General features: G+C 35.2%; 1 protein-coding gene across 1 annotated transcript in view; it reads right to left on the bottom strand.

The window, feature by feature from the left end:
• PACRG (parkin coregulated) overlaps positions 1-18,665 on the bottom strand; it is a gene marked incomplete at both ends in the record, with an annotated part of 232,804 nt that overhangs the window by 162,825 nt on the left and 51,314 nt on the right. The window contains one exon of the mRNA XM_080342188.1: positions 13,436-13,570. Coding sequence (XP_080198314.1) covers positions 13,436-13,570 — 135 coding nt within the window. The remainder of the gene's footprint in view (positions 1-13,435; positions 13,571-18,665) is intronic.

The following is an 18,665-nucleotide window of genomic DNA, read 5'->3' as shown; positions in this document are numbered from 1 at the left end:
TTGGCCATCTTGGTGGCCTCCCTGCTGGGCCCTCTCCAGCTGATATCTGTCTTCTGTTTCTGTGGGCCCAAAACCAGACACTGCATTCCAGATGCAGCCTTATGACTACTAAGTAAAAGGGAGTAATCCTTTCCCTGAGCTCCGTGACTTTATATTGCTAATGCACAGAACATGTGGTTAACCTTCATTGCTGCAAGAGTGCACAGCTGAGTTGTGATGACCTTGCTGTCCACCAGGACCCACAGGTCTGTGTAAGTGCTACTATCTGGTCGGTCATTCCTCAACATTTCATTTCACTTAATTTAAGCAAAAAAAATAAGTCAAATTTTGCACTTTGAAAATCAAACTCTCTTGGAATCGATAAGTACAAACTATAGTAAGATACGTGTAAAAAACCCCAAAACAACCAACCAAGATAAGAACTAATACCTGTACAAAGACAAACAGTGAGAAATACGATAAAATGCCAGGACCAAATATTTGTGGAAAACGAAAATTTTCTGGTATCTCATATTGTAATTTAGACAGGCAAGGACTTTAATGAGAAAGTAAACACCGTGTTTGTTACAGTTATTAATATATAAAAGCAAGATATAAACCCAAGGACTTTTATGGCAGTAAAATTAAGTACCAACAGTAGTAAAGGATGTGGCAAAAAATAAGATAAGATTCTGGAATAAACTCACAAACTAAACCTGATGGTAGGAGTTTGAAAGGAGTGCAGCATGGTTAATACACTAGAAACCATTCACACACTGATTAATAGCAACAACTGGGCCACAGATCTGATGACCAGGAAATATAATAGCCTTCCAGAAACTATAGAATAATAGTTATTACATCCCTATTTGGTAAAAATATTGTAACTTACAAAAAATACAATAATAAATACACAGATGAACATTTTATATGATATAGATATAACACTTTTTGCTAAGGAGGAATGAATATTTTGAACTTTTTATTATTCTTGGAAGACCAATAATGTTGTAGGTAACTGAGAAACAATATAAACTGCATTCTACTTAGAAGGTCTTTCTTTAGAAAGTCATTAAAATGGCTTCGTCATGATTCTTCATAAAAAGTAGCATTTATTGGAGAATAGGTTACAGATCTCTATGAGAAATAAACAACAACAACAAACAAAACAGGTTTAAAGTTAAAAATAAATAGGAATAAAGGGTCAGCATAGTTAGTAGAACATATTTCACCCACTAAATCTATGACTTAGATAGATTGATTTCAATAGGAGTTTGTGAACAAAGAACCTGACTTTATCAAGTATTTCAAAGTATAGTGCAACAAATATTGACCAAACAACAGGACTCGGCCACTACATTGAATGACTATAACGAATAATATTGTAGACGCTTATCCTCTCATTCCATTTTCACTATCTGCAGGTGAGAATGTGCATATAAGTGATTTCTGAACTGATTTTAAAAATATTTTAAAGAAAAAATTCAAAATAAAAACTTACAGAAGCATTTCAGTGTGCTTGTGCACATTATCACCTATCCTGCATAAGGATAGGGGAGTAGTTTTGGCTTCCTTACAGAAGTAAGAGCAGTGTAAAAGGCTGCCACTTTATAATGAAATATACATGGGTACAGAGTTAATTATTAAAGCAGAGGAAACATGCTTCACTCTTAGGCAGAACTCACTTTTACATTCTAAGGTTTATCAGCAAACATCTTTGATAAAATAAAAGATTAAGAGGAACAGCACAATTCTAGCAGTCCCAACATGTATTCACTACCTTTAAATTTTCATCAAATAACCCAATGCTAACCAACAACTGGAATTCAGACCACAACTGGTGGATATCTAAAAATTAATCCACTTTTTGGAGGATTATTCTAACCTGATAGTCACGATATTAAGTACTATTACCACATTAGCTTATAATGTTAAAAAAACCCCCTATATTAATGATTTAAGATCATGAATGCATAAATAAACAATTACCTGGGGAAAAGGTATGGGGCTGAAGTTCCTGCTCTCTGTGATGGTTACTAGCTGTGTCTAACTAATGCATCAGGAAGTGGTCAGGCAGTTGGACTAGATTATCATTGTAGGTCCCTTCCAACTGAAATACTCCTAGTCTACTCTTGTCTATTCTGATGCATGAACATTCCAAATCAACTTAATGCAAAATCAGTCACATAGCTTAAATCACCTTTTGAGGTGTTAAATCCAGAAAGGTTTGTCTTTCCACACCCTTGAGAACAAACAGATTTATTGTCCTAATTATCTGCTACTCTGGACACAAGAAAGAATAAATATTACCTTGTCTGTAATCAGAAATGTCTGGAGATGAGATCTCTGACAAACTGACGGCAAGAGCTATGTGAACAGGAAGTTGTGTTCACTTCATCTTTTCATACTTGTTAGACATAGTGTGAGGACTTCTGTTGTGGCTGCACTGAATTTTATGGCTTTCGTTTATTATCTCACAGAAATAATATATCAAATTTATCACAGCCAATTATAAACATATCACGAATACTTTGCTATGCATTTCTGATCTAATTTGTGAGTATATGATTTGAATACATGCAAGTTTAAAAATAAATAAATATCCATGCATAATTTCAATAAAGATCAAGGGTTTTCCTTATCTACAAAAAAGTATTATTTTCTCATTTTGGGAAGGGTTTGTAGTATCATGACTGTGGCTATATACGGCTTATAGTTTGTCAAGAAAGAATAGGGCAAATTCAGAAAAGCATCAAACATATAAAGCAGATACAAGAAATAAAATACAGGTTGAATTCTCAAGAAAAAAAATGGAATGTAGTTTTCCTAATCCTTAGCTTAAACTAGAAATGTCCAGCTACATCACAAAATTGCCAACCATTGTTTGAGCTCAGACTGAATCAACACCTGAGAACTGTATGAGGGTGAGGATTTTGAACAGGCAAGTTTAACTCTGAAAGGAGTGGAGTATCTTAATAGCTGTGACACCCTAATTCCTACACTTATGTATCCTTTGTATCAATTTACAGCTGCTCATGTTTCCATCTAGACTGCTGCACAAGAACAGAAGGTTACACTTTGGCACAGACACAAAAAGGACTGCAGTTTAGACTGTTTTTACCTGGTTAATGTGTGGGGTTGTTTTTCAGCAAGCATATGAACTATATTAAGCAAAAGGTCATATTAAGATCAGCTAATAATGCATATTGTCTTTCACATTGTGGAAGCACAAGATAAGTAATAACTCAAAGGAAACTGAGATTCAACTGAATAGAGTTCAAACGTGAAATGGACACGCCAGCTCGGGCTTTGCTACAGTGATGTTTCTGCCTCAGACACGGGCTCTATCTGGATGCCCAGTCTACCAGCCTAGGAATTACAAGAACAGCAAGGTTCTAGTGTTGTTCATAAATGGCAAGGCAAAATAGGGGTCTCCCACCTGAACTGGCCTTTTTGAGAGTCTGAAAGGACAAGATGAGAAGCATGGAGCAGGAACACCACTAACTGTACAGGTTCATTTAGGTATTTATGATTTCTTAAGTGTATGGCCATTGATTTCTGACCCCAGTAGAATTTCTTTGGATACGAACACACCAACATTGATTGTGTGACTTTTTCAGAGCAGAAGTGTACTTCAGTGTACTGAGTCTTCATTATGAGATTCACTACATGACGATACAAGTCATGTTCCTAAAGAGATGCATATTTAGACTGAAGTTTAGATTACACCAGAAGCAGCACGCTTTATTAGCCTCATTCTAGCCTCAGGAAATTTTCATCTGAATATTCATATCTCTTTAAAGATCACTACTGGTGATCTTCTAAGGTATTATTTGGCTACCTTTTTGTAATAGTCCTTTAAATAAGGCATGGATTTACCTGCACATATTAACATAACATTAACTTTAAAACACAGAAAATCAGTTCAAATGCATAAGACTTTACTTAATTATTTTTAAGTATAATGTGCCAGTTAGGCTTCCAAAATGTCCTACAGCACTTGGATTGCTTCATTATACAAGACTATTTAGCTGATATTCCTTTAAAACCAGAGTAAGATACATTTTTTGATGTGATATTGAAGAGAGTCACTGAAAGAAAACTAGCAACCCACAGATTCTGTCACTTAGTACTAAAACTGCAGTATTTATAATTCCCTACAATTGCCTGTTTCCTGACCATTAATGTGCAAAAGCTGAAAGCCAAGGGGAACTATCTCTTAATGAGACAGAGATATTTAAGGTAATTTATTTTAGCCCTGATAACCTACCACATGCTACTACTACTATCAAACCTCAACATTGCTATTTGAAATGTAAATATACACTCAGTCCTCAATTTCCACATAAAAAAAGCACAAATCAGCCACCTCAACTGAGTTTCTATCAGACACATTGAAATGAGATGAATTTTAATGGTCTTGGCCACTAATGTGTTAAAAATGCAATAACACTAATTTGAAACTAGAACTTATGAAGAAAGTTACATCATTATGATTGAAAACAAACAAATGTAAATATCTTTTTCTCATTTTAGAGGTAAGTGCATCATCTCACTAGCATCACTGCTACATAGTATAAGCAAAAGTATCACTTCAGTGGGTTTACATATGCTTAAATCTCTGCAGGAACAGAGTTCTTTCATGCCACTTTGATAGCTACTTTACTGAACTGACTTGCCAACACGTTTCAAAGCAAAAAAAAAAAAAAAAATAAAAAAAAAAATAAAAGGTTAAAATTTAGATCTTGCTGTTTTAGGAAGTTTTCATGAATCTTAATCAGAATGATTTCTATTCAAGGACAAATTTACACCGAAATAAAACATGTAAAAAGCATTCCTTACTTAAACCAGTTCCTGCTGAGCTGTCTTCATGAGTGACTTCATATGAAGACAAACTCTTCACAGATAAAGAAAAGGAGATACAGATGAAAGAACAAACAGGGGAGAAAGGAAAAGGACAATAAAACTGGGTGTTAAACAAACAGATACTATTAATTAGCAGAATAACAATGTAAGGAATGAGAGCAGTGCTGAGTCCAGATCAGAACTATGCCAGCGTAGTAGATGTGAATAGGAATTTGATGTGAATTGTTCATAGAGGCTAGTGATGAGAAAATGACACTGAAATGATGATGAACTAATTGATGCTTTGGAAACAGTATAGGAAATGAAATGGAACTAAAGGAGATAAATTTGCCCCATGCACATGCCTAACATACAGTGGAGAACAAAAGTGCAACAGTGAAAGGGTCACAGAAATACAGTGTTTATCATAAAACTGATGGCACTATAATACATTTGTAAAGTACAGACATTTGTTGAATATGTTTTTACATAACATCAGATGATTGTGGAAAGCTACAAAGACATTTTTATCTTATAGATGCTACTGATCACCTCAACAAGCAATAAACTCATACTTGTAGAGGATGATTCTTCCTGCTATTCACACACACTTTTTATAGTGCACTTCCGTGTTTTTTCAAGGCAAAATCTGCCCCCACATTTTCACATTAAAATACTCTGATTGCGTCATTTCTGCATTACATTTCTTAAATGAAAAATGCACCTATGTGCCATTTTTTACCTGAAATACTACTAGTACTACTACTACTACTACTACTACTAATAATAATAGTAATAATATCACACTTGATAAGACAAAGTAGTTGAAGAAATTCAGTCTCTGTGCCTCAGAATAGAACAGTCACAATATCTGACTATCAGAAATGAAAACATCAAACACACATTGATTTTTATGTTGTCAATTCCATTTGTTCTGTCACTTGCCAGAGAGCTTGGCAATATTTGGGTAAAAGGAGGAAGGCTGATAACTAATGGACAGAGAGCAAGCCATCCATTAATTGGGATAGGGTTCAGAAATCACCTTCAGAGTAGATACAGAAAATTCATCAATGCTGTATTTGTGGTGCTGAACAAAACTTTCTGACAAACAACAAGAAGCACTTTTAAAGACAGATGTTTCTGCTTGCAGATTAAAGTGGAACAAGTCCTCACACTTCTAGATAGCAACCTGTGTAGCTAGGAGAAGCTTATTCTGCCTGAAACACAGTCTAACAAGATGTCTTGGCTATATTACCTATTTCCCTTGTAAAAAGTTTCTCTTTAAGAACAGAGATAGCTGTTTAACTGAAGGAGGAGGAGCAATTTGTTTTTGTTCTATATGTCAATGTACCAATTTCTGAAGCTTACAACAGCACTTGTGTCCTCTAGGGTCCATAATAATTTGAATTGTCTTTATCCAAGTGCCTAGCAAATCATTGTCACATAGCAGCAGTCGACCTTTCTTTTCAATCTATGCACTTTTCAGGAGTTATAAATCAGTTGACTTTCAAGCTCGATGAGATGGCATATGCCCTGGTTTGAAGAACAGATGGAGGCTTGGGGGAAAATTGTTTCTGCAGGCTTGCTACAAGCAGCACTGCTCCATAAAAGTGAACCATTCGCACTAATTTCTCACATAAATTATACAGGCAGGGAGCACCAGCCCATTCAGCAGAAAATCTTTCATCTCACTTTCAGAGGTCATTTAGCAAATTTAAATTAAAGTTATTTCTGATACATGGCTGGGTTTTTATTCCATACACTTTCAAGAGATGACAATTTACTTCACGTACAGGAATGCCTTTAATTGTGTACACAGGGAAAAAGAAACAGTAAATTAACTGCCATCATTTTTCTAGAGTCATGGGATAAGTTGTGACTATTAATGAGCCACAGAGGAATTAATAATTGAACTATGGCAGCTCTGTACTGTAGGAAGCAGGTGAACTGTCACTACTCTTTGCAAAGCCTGTTTTAGATGCCAGCTGAATACTAGTCCCCAGATTCAGCATAGATGTTGTTAAACGAAATGAAAGCTCTGTCATTTCCAGAAAATAATTTTTTACGTTTTAAGGGAGACATATTATTCAGCTGTTAAGCAAAGGTACATATCATATTTTTAATAAATATGGTACTTTATCTGAGCATGGAGAAAACATTTCTGAACTAGTTCTTAAAACATTAATGAAGACATTAAATAAAACAGAAACTAAGACCACTCTGTGCCATACTCACTTTGCCTAAGCATGATCCATGGCCACTCCTCTTTGTACATCATCTTGCAAAAAGCTTTCATGCTGCATGACAACACTTGTGGGGGATTTACGAGTTTTCTTTAAGATGACAGTGTCCTCTCAAGATATTTTATTAACAAGATATTAAATATAGTTTATGAAAGAATGGAATCAGTAAAGAAATCCTTATATATGAAAATAAATCCAAAAGAAAAGTATTATTTTCATAGTCAGTCTGTTCTCTTTGCTTTCAGATACCTAAGGCTGCAATTCCATGAGCAGCAAAACTAATCTAGAGGTTCATTGCTGTCCAAAGAAAAAAAAGTTTTTAGATCCTTTGATTCTCTCCCATTCTTCACTGGACTTCACTATTGTTTCTTTCTTCTTCACCAACACACAGCTTTAGCACTTATGGACCCTTTTGCAATCAAAGTTCACAGGGCTGTGAACTTATTACTGATTGAGAAGAAACACATCCACCTCTTTTCCCTGAGTTAGTGAGAGAAATATACTCCCAGAAGACTCTGATCAGCAGCAGTGCCAGTGCCCAGTGTGCCTCAGAAACAGAGAGCAGAAGACATAAAGGAAAGTTGGACACTCCCTTTCTGATGGCAATAAGTTATCAAAACCCCGCAATGTCTAGAATTACACCTCACCTCTATAAATTGCAAGACATTAGTATAATAATGGGATCATTCTGTAGTGTAAATGAGCTTCCTACAACTATTTTTAATTTGTTTTGGGATTTGAACTTTGGAAAGTGTTACTGAAGTTTACTTAATACTAGGCAGGGAATAACATACGGTGTTTATTCATGTGGTTTAATGACAAGACAATGACACAAAAATGAAAAATACTGAGATACATTACTTCAGAGCTCTACAACTGAAAACTTGTCTGCCTTCCAGCTATATCAATTGATATTTAAAAACAATAATTCTCTCACTTAAAACTTGTACCTCAAGCAATCCATAAAGGTTACACTTCCAGGAGAAGGAAGCCCCAAAACCAAGCACAAGACCAAAACTAAAAAACCCAAACCAAACCAAAACAACAACAAAAAAATTTTTCTTGGTGCCAGGTACAGATACCAGCTTAATCACAGCAGCTCAGAATTTTACATAAACAAATATAAAATATGCTGATAAAACCAAATGAATAATGAAAGATGCTAATAAAACCTGCAGGTTTGTGGCATGTTCAAATTATTTGTAGTCCCTATTACCAAAAGCAACCTTTGATAGTCTGCATAAGGCAAAAGTGTATGCACAATCCAAATTCATGATGTCATGGGTAGAACACTTTATTTTACCACTGCATCTCATTTCTATCACCAAGAAGTAAATTTTCAACTATAGCTTTACACTAGTCCCTGAAAAAAAACAAGCTACATAGAAAAGGGAGGATAAAGAGAAATTAAAATGGTAAAAGTCTCATCCTTAGTGAACACAGCTACTCTGGGAAAAAACCACAAACCCCAAAAGATGGAAATCATGTTCATTTTGACGTTTCGCTTGAGACATTTACATTTTTGAATTTGGTTTTCGTTTCTTTGAAATTGTAAAAATTCTTTGAAGAATAGAAGCTTTTTTTTACCCCTGCATAACGACTTTCATAATTAACCCCACTCTGTAAAAAAAAAATAAAATATTTTCAAACGTTCTGATGACTTTTGGTATGATACAGAGAGACTGCATTTCAAATACATTCTTAATAATTCAGAAATACTTTCTGGGTTTTATCAACTTTCTTAGTTAAAGGTTTAATTGCATTCTGACCTTTTTTTAATTTGGTAATGTGTATTTTAAAATGGAAGGGTTTTTTTCCAATCTGGACTATGAGCTTTTATTATTCGTATCTTGGCAGTGGATTGTGCAGAAGAATATATTACTACATTTAAAAATAAAATTGTGATCTACACAAGCTGAAAGAGAATTGCAGGATCCGATGGAAGCAGCCAACAGGCTTTTAAATATTTTAACACATTCTTTTTCTAGAAACATCACTTTCTACTATTATCTATCTGTAAATTAACAACAATTCATTTTTCAAACTTTTATGCTTGATACACATCAGAAACACATTTTCAAACCATACCATTATTATTCATTCTCTGTTAGTGGGCAAAACCAAATGCTTCAAATTTGGAAAGACTCTTGAACATTTTTTGAGTAATTCAACCAAATAAGTTGTTTATTTCTAGATTTGAAAAGATTCTACTTTATCAAAAATATGAGTAATATGTATTTGCAGCAATTTTAAGGCACTGACATCTATACAGTTCTATTTAATGATCACTGAGGAAGCATGAAAACAAACAAAGGATTTAAATTAGATATTAAAATATTATACTGGGTGTATGCCATTCAGTGAAGAATTTACTGACTGCTAGTAAACCCCCTCAATGAGGATGAAAATTCTTGAATTAATTTTGTATGGATTCTTTCATTTTCACTATGTGGTGTGTTAGAAAGAAAGTGGGTTTCCTTTTACCTTTGAAAATGAGAAAAGGACAACTTTTCTCCAGTTTTGAAAACAAAGATTAGGAACATCATGTTGTCATGTTGTCTTCTTTTAGAAACTTGATTACAGCCTCTAACACCAAATTATTTTAGTTTGGTATTATCAGAGGTTTTTTTAAATCTTCCCCCTCCCCCCGCTATGATAATCCTTCAAACCAAGTTCCATTTCCTGTTCTTGTACATAGTAATGTATATGTTGTAAACATATTTTATCTGTTCATCTGTTTTGTTTCATTAGGTTGAAACAGGTTTACTTGAACTTGCAACAGTAGTAAAACCAACCAACCAGAATGTCAATATTACAGGAGTATTCAAAGACATGCCTTTCTAAACTTAAAGACTGAAAGACACATCTTGCTATAATGATCTTGTAGTGAGATATAATTTAGTTTGGTTCCTTTTTCAAGAAAAGGCATGAAGATAAACACCATGGTTTATCCACACACAGCTTAATCTTGTGTATACTTAGGATCAATTTGGAGTAAGAATGACTCTTTCTGAATTTAGTGCATTTTGGGAATAATTAAGCTAAACAACAACAACAATGTACTATTATTTCAGAATTAAGGATCAAACGCATGCAGTTTTTCAGAAATAGTTCTGAATAGCTTCTGAACTTTAAATTTATATCTCATCCATGCCTATAACCCTAGTTTTATGTAGCCAGCCCTTAAAGGCAATAAATCATGGCCTTAAAATAGGGATAAGCAGAATTGTTACAAATTCAAGGCTCATTTGTGGATATTTTTTTGGTATATGTTAACAAAATTCATGGGTATTAAAACATTTCGGATTGTTCATTTCTAGATGAAAATGACTGAATTCTGTCCACAGAATTACAATATAGGGAACAAGAGTTCAAAATGTGTCCAAAAAAAAAATTAATGTCTGACAATTATGATTGTTTTATTTTGTTTCAGTAATTACAAAAACAAACAGATAAAGAAAAAACAAAGCAAAACAAAACCCAACTGTGTATTTCGCAGGAAAAAACAAAGTCCTGTAGTATTTTCTTTTGTCACAACAAATCATGTTTCTGAGCCCCCCCTGAATTTTCTCTCATGCACCACTTGGTAAACAAACTAACATGAGTGAAATTAACCATGATACGCATTACATCTAAATAGAGGAAAAAACCCTTTCACAGTAAAACACTGATATTGTGCTTTTATAGCAGGATTAAAATACCACTGTTACCATTTATTTCTCCTCTTTACCATTCCACTAGAATCATGATTCATGCAAATAAATATAGTTCAACCAAGCTTTTATAGAACATTTTGCCTAGACACATTTCATTATTAAAATATTTTTTCATTTTAATGAATTTAAGCATTATTGAGTAAAATATATTTCTAAAAAGATTACTTAATCAGATTTACAAAAAATACTACAAACTGATGAAAATTATTATTAGATGTATGTTGGATATTTTGACTACTCACATGTCCTTAAAATAAGTGAAAAATACAGACCTTACTTTATCTGCATCTGTAAATATTAGCTAACGATGAACAACATTCTCACACTTCTGCAGTAGTGGGCAGTCTCTAAGACTTTAGAACCTATCTAATGTAAATTTTGAACTAAAGAACTCCTATTTGCCTGCTTCACCTATTTAAATTGCACAATAATCAATGATGGTTGCATGCCAAATTAAACAACAGCCTCAAGTAATTCTACTACCTCAGTATTGTTTTCTTGAGTGCCTGACACAGAACTGGGTCTGGATTGATTTGTGACTAAATCAAGCAGCATGGAATAAGGGGAATAAGGGAAATAAGAGGGAAATAAGGTTGGACCCTGCAATATGCTAAGGTAGGAATGGAATAGTCAGCTACTCTGCTGTCTTCTTGCATGCATGCTAAAGTAGCGATCATTTATTTTGAAAGAAAGGATAAACAGCAATAGCAAAAGCAACTGTTGCATGACATCTCAGTCCTACATTGTACTAGCAACATGCTGGGCTAGCAGATTGCAAATTGTGTTAACAAAAAATTATGTGCTGGATCTTTCACGAGAAACTGTGCTATTGTGACTGTCTTAAGACAGTAAGTTTTCAAACAATTCTAACTGTGAGATACAGGGAGCAAACACACTAGACATCCAGCTGTGGTTGGAAGGCTTTTAGATAGCAAGATGTCACAGAATCAGAGAATATCTCAAGCTGGAAGGGACCCATAAGGATCACTGCCTCTCACAAGACTATCTAAAACTAAATCATATGACTGACAGTGTTGCCCCAGATGCTTCTTGAGCTCTGACAGACTTGATGCTGCAACTACTTCTTTGGGGAGCCTCTTCCATTGACTGCCCACCCTCTCAGTGAAGAACTTTATTCTAATGTCCACTTCCTTGTGTCCTAAGTCAACTAAGTGGTCACTAGCATCATCTAGTGGAATACCAGTCCTTATGATTGAAGTATATGGATCAAATAGCATTTAAATTGAGGTAAATTGTCTGTACGTCTCAGTCTGATTTTGTGAAATTAGAAAGTTTAATGCCTCAAGACAAAAACGAGATTCTGCAGATTTTGGAAGTTGCTTGTAAATCACCTTTGGGTCTTACCTTGTGATGAAAGACTAGGGTGCAGACTTATATTGTAAGCCTGTGGGTCACCTAAAGACCGGTTGCACTGGAATCGCATTCTGATAATGGGTAAAGTCTTGTTGGATAGAGATTCCCTTTGCTGCAAGAACTATTAATTCTTCTGTGTGCTGACTGAACACAGCACAATTCTCTCTTCTATACTTCAATAAGCAGAAAAGCTACCTTAAAATCTAGTTACTAACAATTTACATAGTACGACTTTACCACACTAGGTCTAATCCTATTGGCTTCATTAGGAGTAGAGTCAGCTATAAGATTGCAAAATCGCTCCTTTTTGTGTTGAATTAACACAGCTATAAATTTAAAATTTGTACCATGTTCTTGACACGGACAATTTAAAACACTCTACAAATCTGACATATTTTGCTCATGCATACCATGTTCATTTTCTGTAACTATCAGTGCTTCCAGCAAAATCATTCCAGTCCAATAAATAACACAAAACAATAAAGTAATTCATGATAACCAAAATAATTGAATAGTAGGAGCAGGTTAAAGATCAGCATTCATTTTCCAAATTAAATTTAAAAGTCTGCGGTAGTTACTTATAAGATTGGCAAGTTTTACAAATAACAATACCGAGCATTTTAGAGAGAAACACAGCCGCATTAGAATGGTGTCATTAGGCAATACATTTATTTTGAAGCCAATTAACCTTTTGTCAGAGAAATGTCGGAGCTGTAATAGTTTCAGCAGTGGAGGTCAGCCTCTAACAGGGGCACGTATGACAGTGATTACGCTGTCTGACATATGCTGTAGACCCAGAGTACAGCTGCGGAATGAGAATCTGCCTTCGTTTGTATTCTGCTCTGCATTTTCAGGGAGCAGGCAATCTTGACCTATCCATTTAGGTAATTAAAGCTTCTATTTGGAAGTGTCCTGCAGGAAGGTGAAATCTGGGAGAGATAAATGGCTGTTGCTTGCTGTATCCAGCCACTTCCATCAATTGATGGACTGTCTGAAACAGGCTGCATTGCCAGGTCCTCATAAAAATAGAGATGAATTGGGCAGGAGACAATTCACTAAGGCAAAGCAACTCTGTCATCTTCCTTTTTGCAGCATATAATTTGATTGTTAGTCAAGGCAGACAGCTGACTCGGAGGCCTTTCTCTAACAGCTTCCCCACCATCTTCCATTTGCTAAGAAATTATTTCAGTTTATTTACTTATAAGCCAACATTGTTTGACAATGAGAGATGTCACTTCAATAAGCTCAGCTGGCTGTCACAGCTGTGCCATGACTTACCTTCCAGGCGATTCTGTGTCCTCTAGCATTGTGCTCAAGGGCAAATGGGAAATCTCCTCGCTCATAAAACTTGCGAAATGCTGTGGGTTTTGTTGGTCTTTCTTTAAATGCTCCTGCAAGTGGGGGCCCTCTAACCTTAAAAAACAAAAACAAAATATCCCCACATTTCAGTGGTAATATTTTCTTAGAAAAAGCCAAATTTATATGGCTCAATATAGAAACAGATGAGCAAGAAGACTAACATTGATCTCTCAAATTCTAATTCACTTTCTTCTTTACATGCTATATTTCACTTCTTTGAAAGTACACTTTGGCAATAATCTACAGTTTTTCTTAGCTGCTTTTTTTTGTTACTACTTTCAGATTGTCCCATAAAAATGGTTATATTTCAAAGCAACTACCTCCATTACCCCAGTATTTTTAAGCTAGAGTAGCAAAAACATATTCACATTATATAGTAGAAGTTCTTAGAAAATTAAGCATTTCTCCTTGAGAAATATTTTTCTATTTGTTTCTTTATAGAAAACATTTGACTTAGTTTCCATCTGATATAACTATCCTCACTTTCCATTTTCCTTCTCTGGCTATTACCTAATCTCCTTCATCATATCCCTTCCTTGAATGTCATGGATCTGACCTTCATAGAATTTCCAGCCCTTCAGTATTGATGGCTGAAGCACTGGAAGAAATGAAGGAAACTCTCTCTCAGACCTCTCCTCTCTGCTTCTGTTGCTTTTGGAGAATGACATTTGATTCAGCTCTGCGTAGTTCCTTATCTGAGTTATTGCTGGTCAGCATACTGCGTGGCCTGAGTGCCTGAATGATGGTCCAATTCCAAAATACTCACAGTGGAACTTTTTCCTCAACCAAATATAGTAGTAACAGCAACTACCAATTGGCACTAAGGTAATAGAATTTCAAGTGCTTATAAGAAATCTATTGCTTAAGCTAATTAACAAAGCTAATCTCAAATGCTGAAAGAGACTGAGAGTGCTAAACTAATCCCAAATGTCCTTGACAACTGATTCTTCCCTGAGAAACTCTTGCTTATTTTTTTTTTTTTTTCCTAGCCATAAATCTGGGCTAAGAACTTCCTACAATTCTCTATGCATCTCTTTTTTTTTTTTTTTTCCAAAAATGCCCTTATGACTTGCTACCTTTTAAAACACAGAAAGTGCCATTTTCAAAAGAAGATGAGATCTTCAAGGATCATATATCCGGTATTTTGTGTTGTTCTATTTGTCTCTATGTCTTCAGTGATCCTTAGTCTTTAGCATTAGACACTCAGCTTTCCAGTGAACAAAATGCAAATACGTGACATAATTTGCTTCATTTGTGCTATTCTCTAATTTAATTGTGCTAACTACAGATCTAAATCTGACTTGGCACTTTCTTCCTCCAAAGTATTTTGACATAATTTGCTAGATGCTAGATTTGCTAGAGGAGGCCACTAGTGATATGCCTACACTGTACTTCAAATTACTTGAACTAGGGCTACTAAACTGTGACCTGTGTTTGCATATTGCTGTCACAGATAGACCATGTCTAGTGAAAACAGATATGATAAGCATAGCTGTAACTTTGCATAGTAAACAGATCTGCAGCCTTGAGAGTAGTACTCCAAAAAAAAGCATTTAAACCAATGTAAATAAATCTACACTTATTTTTCTGTAAAGGAACAATTTGTTCTATGCCACTAGTATAAGTACTTGGTGTCTTTTTTTTTTTTCTTTTTTTGTATTTCAGGCAAGTCTATGAGTCACTACTCATTTGAGGCCACTAGAAAAGCATCTATGTTCTTTTTTTTGCATATTTTTCACACACAGGACCTTCACACATGCTTTAAACATTATTTTCTGTAAAATATTAGGAGTCACTGTTTATTAATTTTTTACTGAAATTATTGATAAGTATATGTTTTCTTGATTACATGAGGTATAATCTTAATTATTTCTTGCAGACTATCATAATGTACTCCCAAACAGCCTCCTATCTGAAACCACTTTCTTCTTCTGAACTCAAGTTAGTAAATACACTCAGCCTTTATCTGCTGCACTTTCAGAAATTTTCTAGAAAATATGTTTGTGTTATTTAACCTCTTCCTATTCTTTATTAGGGAACAAAGAAACTAGAAAGGCTAAACAGATCTTGGTTATCAAATCCATTCCTCTCTTATTCCTCTAATATTACTCTACTACATCTACAAAGTCTTTCAAAAATTAACTACAAATCTGTCCATTTGTCCCTTGCCTGTTGAAAGGCTATTGAGCATTATCTTACTTCAGTGGCTAGAAACCACGTATCATATCTTAAATCATATGCCTACTCTGAACTGCCACCTCCAAAAAATATATGGTAGAATTAGAAAAGGTTCAGAGGAGGATTATCACTGAGGGTATGGAGAGGCCTTCATAAGAAAAAAATAAACTGGAAAAATGATGATTAGGGAGGAATAAGGATCCGAAACCATTACTTCAGGGAGAGGATGAATGACAGATTTTCCGCTGTCTCCTCCAGTGAAAGTACAGGGCATTAAAAAAAAAATCTAGTAAGCGACAAGTTTGGAACAAACAAAAGTAGTTTTGTATTCATGGAACAACTAATGCATTTATAGAATTCCTTGCCAAAAGTCAGTGTTGGGAACCCTACAAGTTTCTGTACATTCAAGCTGTGACTGGGAAAGCTGATGAAAGTGAAATGCATTCAGGTTTACTAAATCAACATTACGATTGGTCAGAAGCACAATGAATATTATCCTTTTTCACATGATATAGCATAGTAGGTCATCTAGTATTATATCTAGTCTCTCATGGTGACATCACACTAACATCTTACAGTTAGCCTCTGATCGACTGTCACAGCAACTATCTTATCCATTTGATGAGCTATATGTTAATAACATAATTACTTGTCATTAGTTGTAAGTGCATTATCCTGTACTTTGTACTATTATATTTCATTCCATTTCTCTTACACCAGTTCTCAAGGTCTTCTACTTCCATGTGTGTGACACCGTGATCTTCATCTGTTTTAATAACAACTCCAAACATTATGCCAACTATAAATTTCATTATACAATCCTAATTTCTTTTTTGTCAAGGTCACTAATGAAAATATTAAATAAGATTAGCCTTAAAACCACTTCTTAAGAAGTTCCATTAATAACTTTCATCTATTATCATATCTCTCATTTCAACATTATGTATCATTATTGTCTCCATTTCAATATGCAGTTTATTACCCATCTTATGCATCTCATAATTCTTGTACTGTATAACCAGCAAAGTAGTGTATATAGCTGGAGAAGCAGCAGCATACCCTTAAAATAGTCTAGCAAGAGCTGTTGTTTTCTTCCTTTGTCTTAAAGATATTTTTATTGTCAGTTTGGACTCTAATAGGCATAGAGACATTTTAAATACCAGGAAGAGCAAACAGCTCCAAAGGAATGAGCCTAAGATCTGCCTAGAACAAAGAAATATCACCAACCAGTCAGCAGGAAGGGTGCAACTGTCCCTGCATTGAAGAAGTGGTACTGTGCATGACTGAGGAGTACTGTTCCTTTACTTTTAAGTTTATTACATGGAGGCAACTTGTTCTTTCTGTTTGCCTCTGATAAAAGTAGATTATGAGGTGTTCTCTAGAGTGGCTGCATTAAGCTAATACTGTTTGCCTTCTGCAAATAGTTTCCTTTTCTTCCTGTCTTTATTACTAGGGGCACCATCAACATCGTATTTGGTATTCTGCATGTTGTTCTCTTATGCAGATCTCTCTTTGGGCCATTCCAGTCACGCATCTTCAACAGTCTATCTGAGGAAAATCATATGTGTATAATTTATTCTTTCACTTTTTATAATTCCTGACCTATTTTGCTTTATGTATTTCTTTTTTTATACTTTTTTAAAATATACTTTTATATGCTTTCAAGTAGCAATTTTTGAAATCAGACTTCTTTTAATTTTCTATTTGCAGACTATCACAATGCTGGAATGCCAGTCATGGATTCAGATTAATTGCTACAAAAAAGAAATAAAAGAGCAACGGTTAAATTCTGGAACAGAATTTTTACAGTAAGAAGCTGTCTCAAAATCTTTAGGCCAGTCAAGTTCTCCAGGAAACAAAGTCAACTTTACCTCTTTTTTGCTTTTCCTACCAAAGATATGTTTCTCACAATAGAAAACTATTGAATGGTCTTTCATAACAGCTGAATTACCATCCTCAATAGCTCTTTTCCTCATGCAGATTTAGCATTTCTCTATGTACAACTCATTAAGACCTTCCCAGCTGCAATGGGATTGATTCTGAAGACACAACTGGTCCATAATTTTAAGGAAAAAATGCAGAAATCACAGAGGTAGTACCTGATCCTGGCAACAGTTGAAAGTATTTTATTTACCAAGCTGCTAGCATAAACTACACTTCTCAAAATCTTACAGAAATGTTATGGCTTGAACTTTTAGGGTAAGACTAATATGCTTTTATTGGCTCATTGGCAGCTGATCACAAAGGTACTTCCTAGAGGCTGGTATTGGGTTTGATACGATTCAACATCTTTATAAAGGATGTGGATGACAGAACTGAATGCTTGCCTACCAAGTTTGTGGATCACACCAAACAGGGAGGAGAGGCACTATACACCAAAAGGAATAGCCACCGTGCAGAGAGGCCTTCACAAACTAAGATAGGGCCAAACAAGAACTGCATAAGTGTAATGCCTTGAACAGGAGATAGAATAATCCCAAGCAGCAGTACAAGCTCAGTGGGATCTGACTAGCTGGGGTGTAGCTCTGCTGAGAAGGACCTGGGAATTCTCATGGACAGCCCTAAACTTGAGTGAGAAGTGCCTTTGTAGCCATGAAGGCAGGATGAGCCCTGGGTTGCATCGGTGAGGATAGAGTCAGCAGATCAAAGAATTCCACTTGACATTTGCTAGGACACACCTGGAATACTGTGTCCAGTTCTGGTCTTCCCACTTCATGACAAAAACTGAAAAACTGAGAGAGAGTCTAGTGATCATGAAGATCATCAGAGGTCTGGAGATCCTGACAGAAGGTTCAAGAAACTTGATTTGTTCAGCCCAGAGAAGAGAAGGCTCAAGGGAGGATCTAATCACAGTTTCCCAATCCCCAATAGAGAGTTATAGAGAAGATGAAGGTATTCTCTTCAGAAGGATGCACAGGGCTAGAGGCAACAGGTGCAAATTTCTTCAAGGGAAATTGTGTCTGGATACAAG

Source organism: Nesoenas mayeri (assembly GCF_963082525.1).
Source record: "Nesoenas mayeri genome assembly, chromosome: 3".
Classification (NCBI taxonomy): domain Eukaryota; kingdom Metazoa; phylum Chordata; class Aves; order Columbiformes; family Columbidae; genus Nesoenas; species Nesoenas mayeri.
The sequence above is the reverse complement of the archived record's forward strand: the minus strand, read 5'-3'. Positions and strand labels throughout refer to the sequence as shown.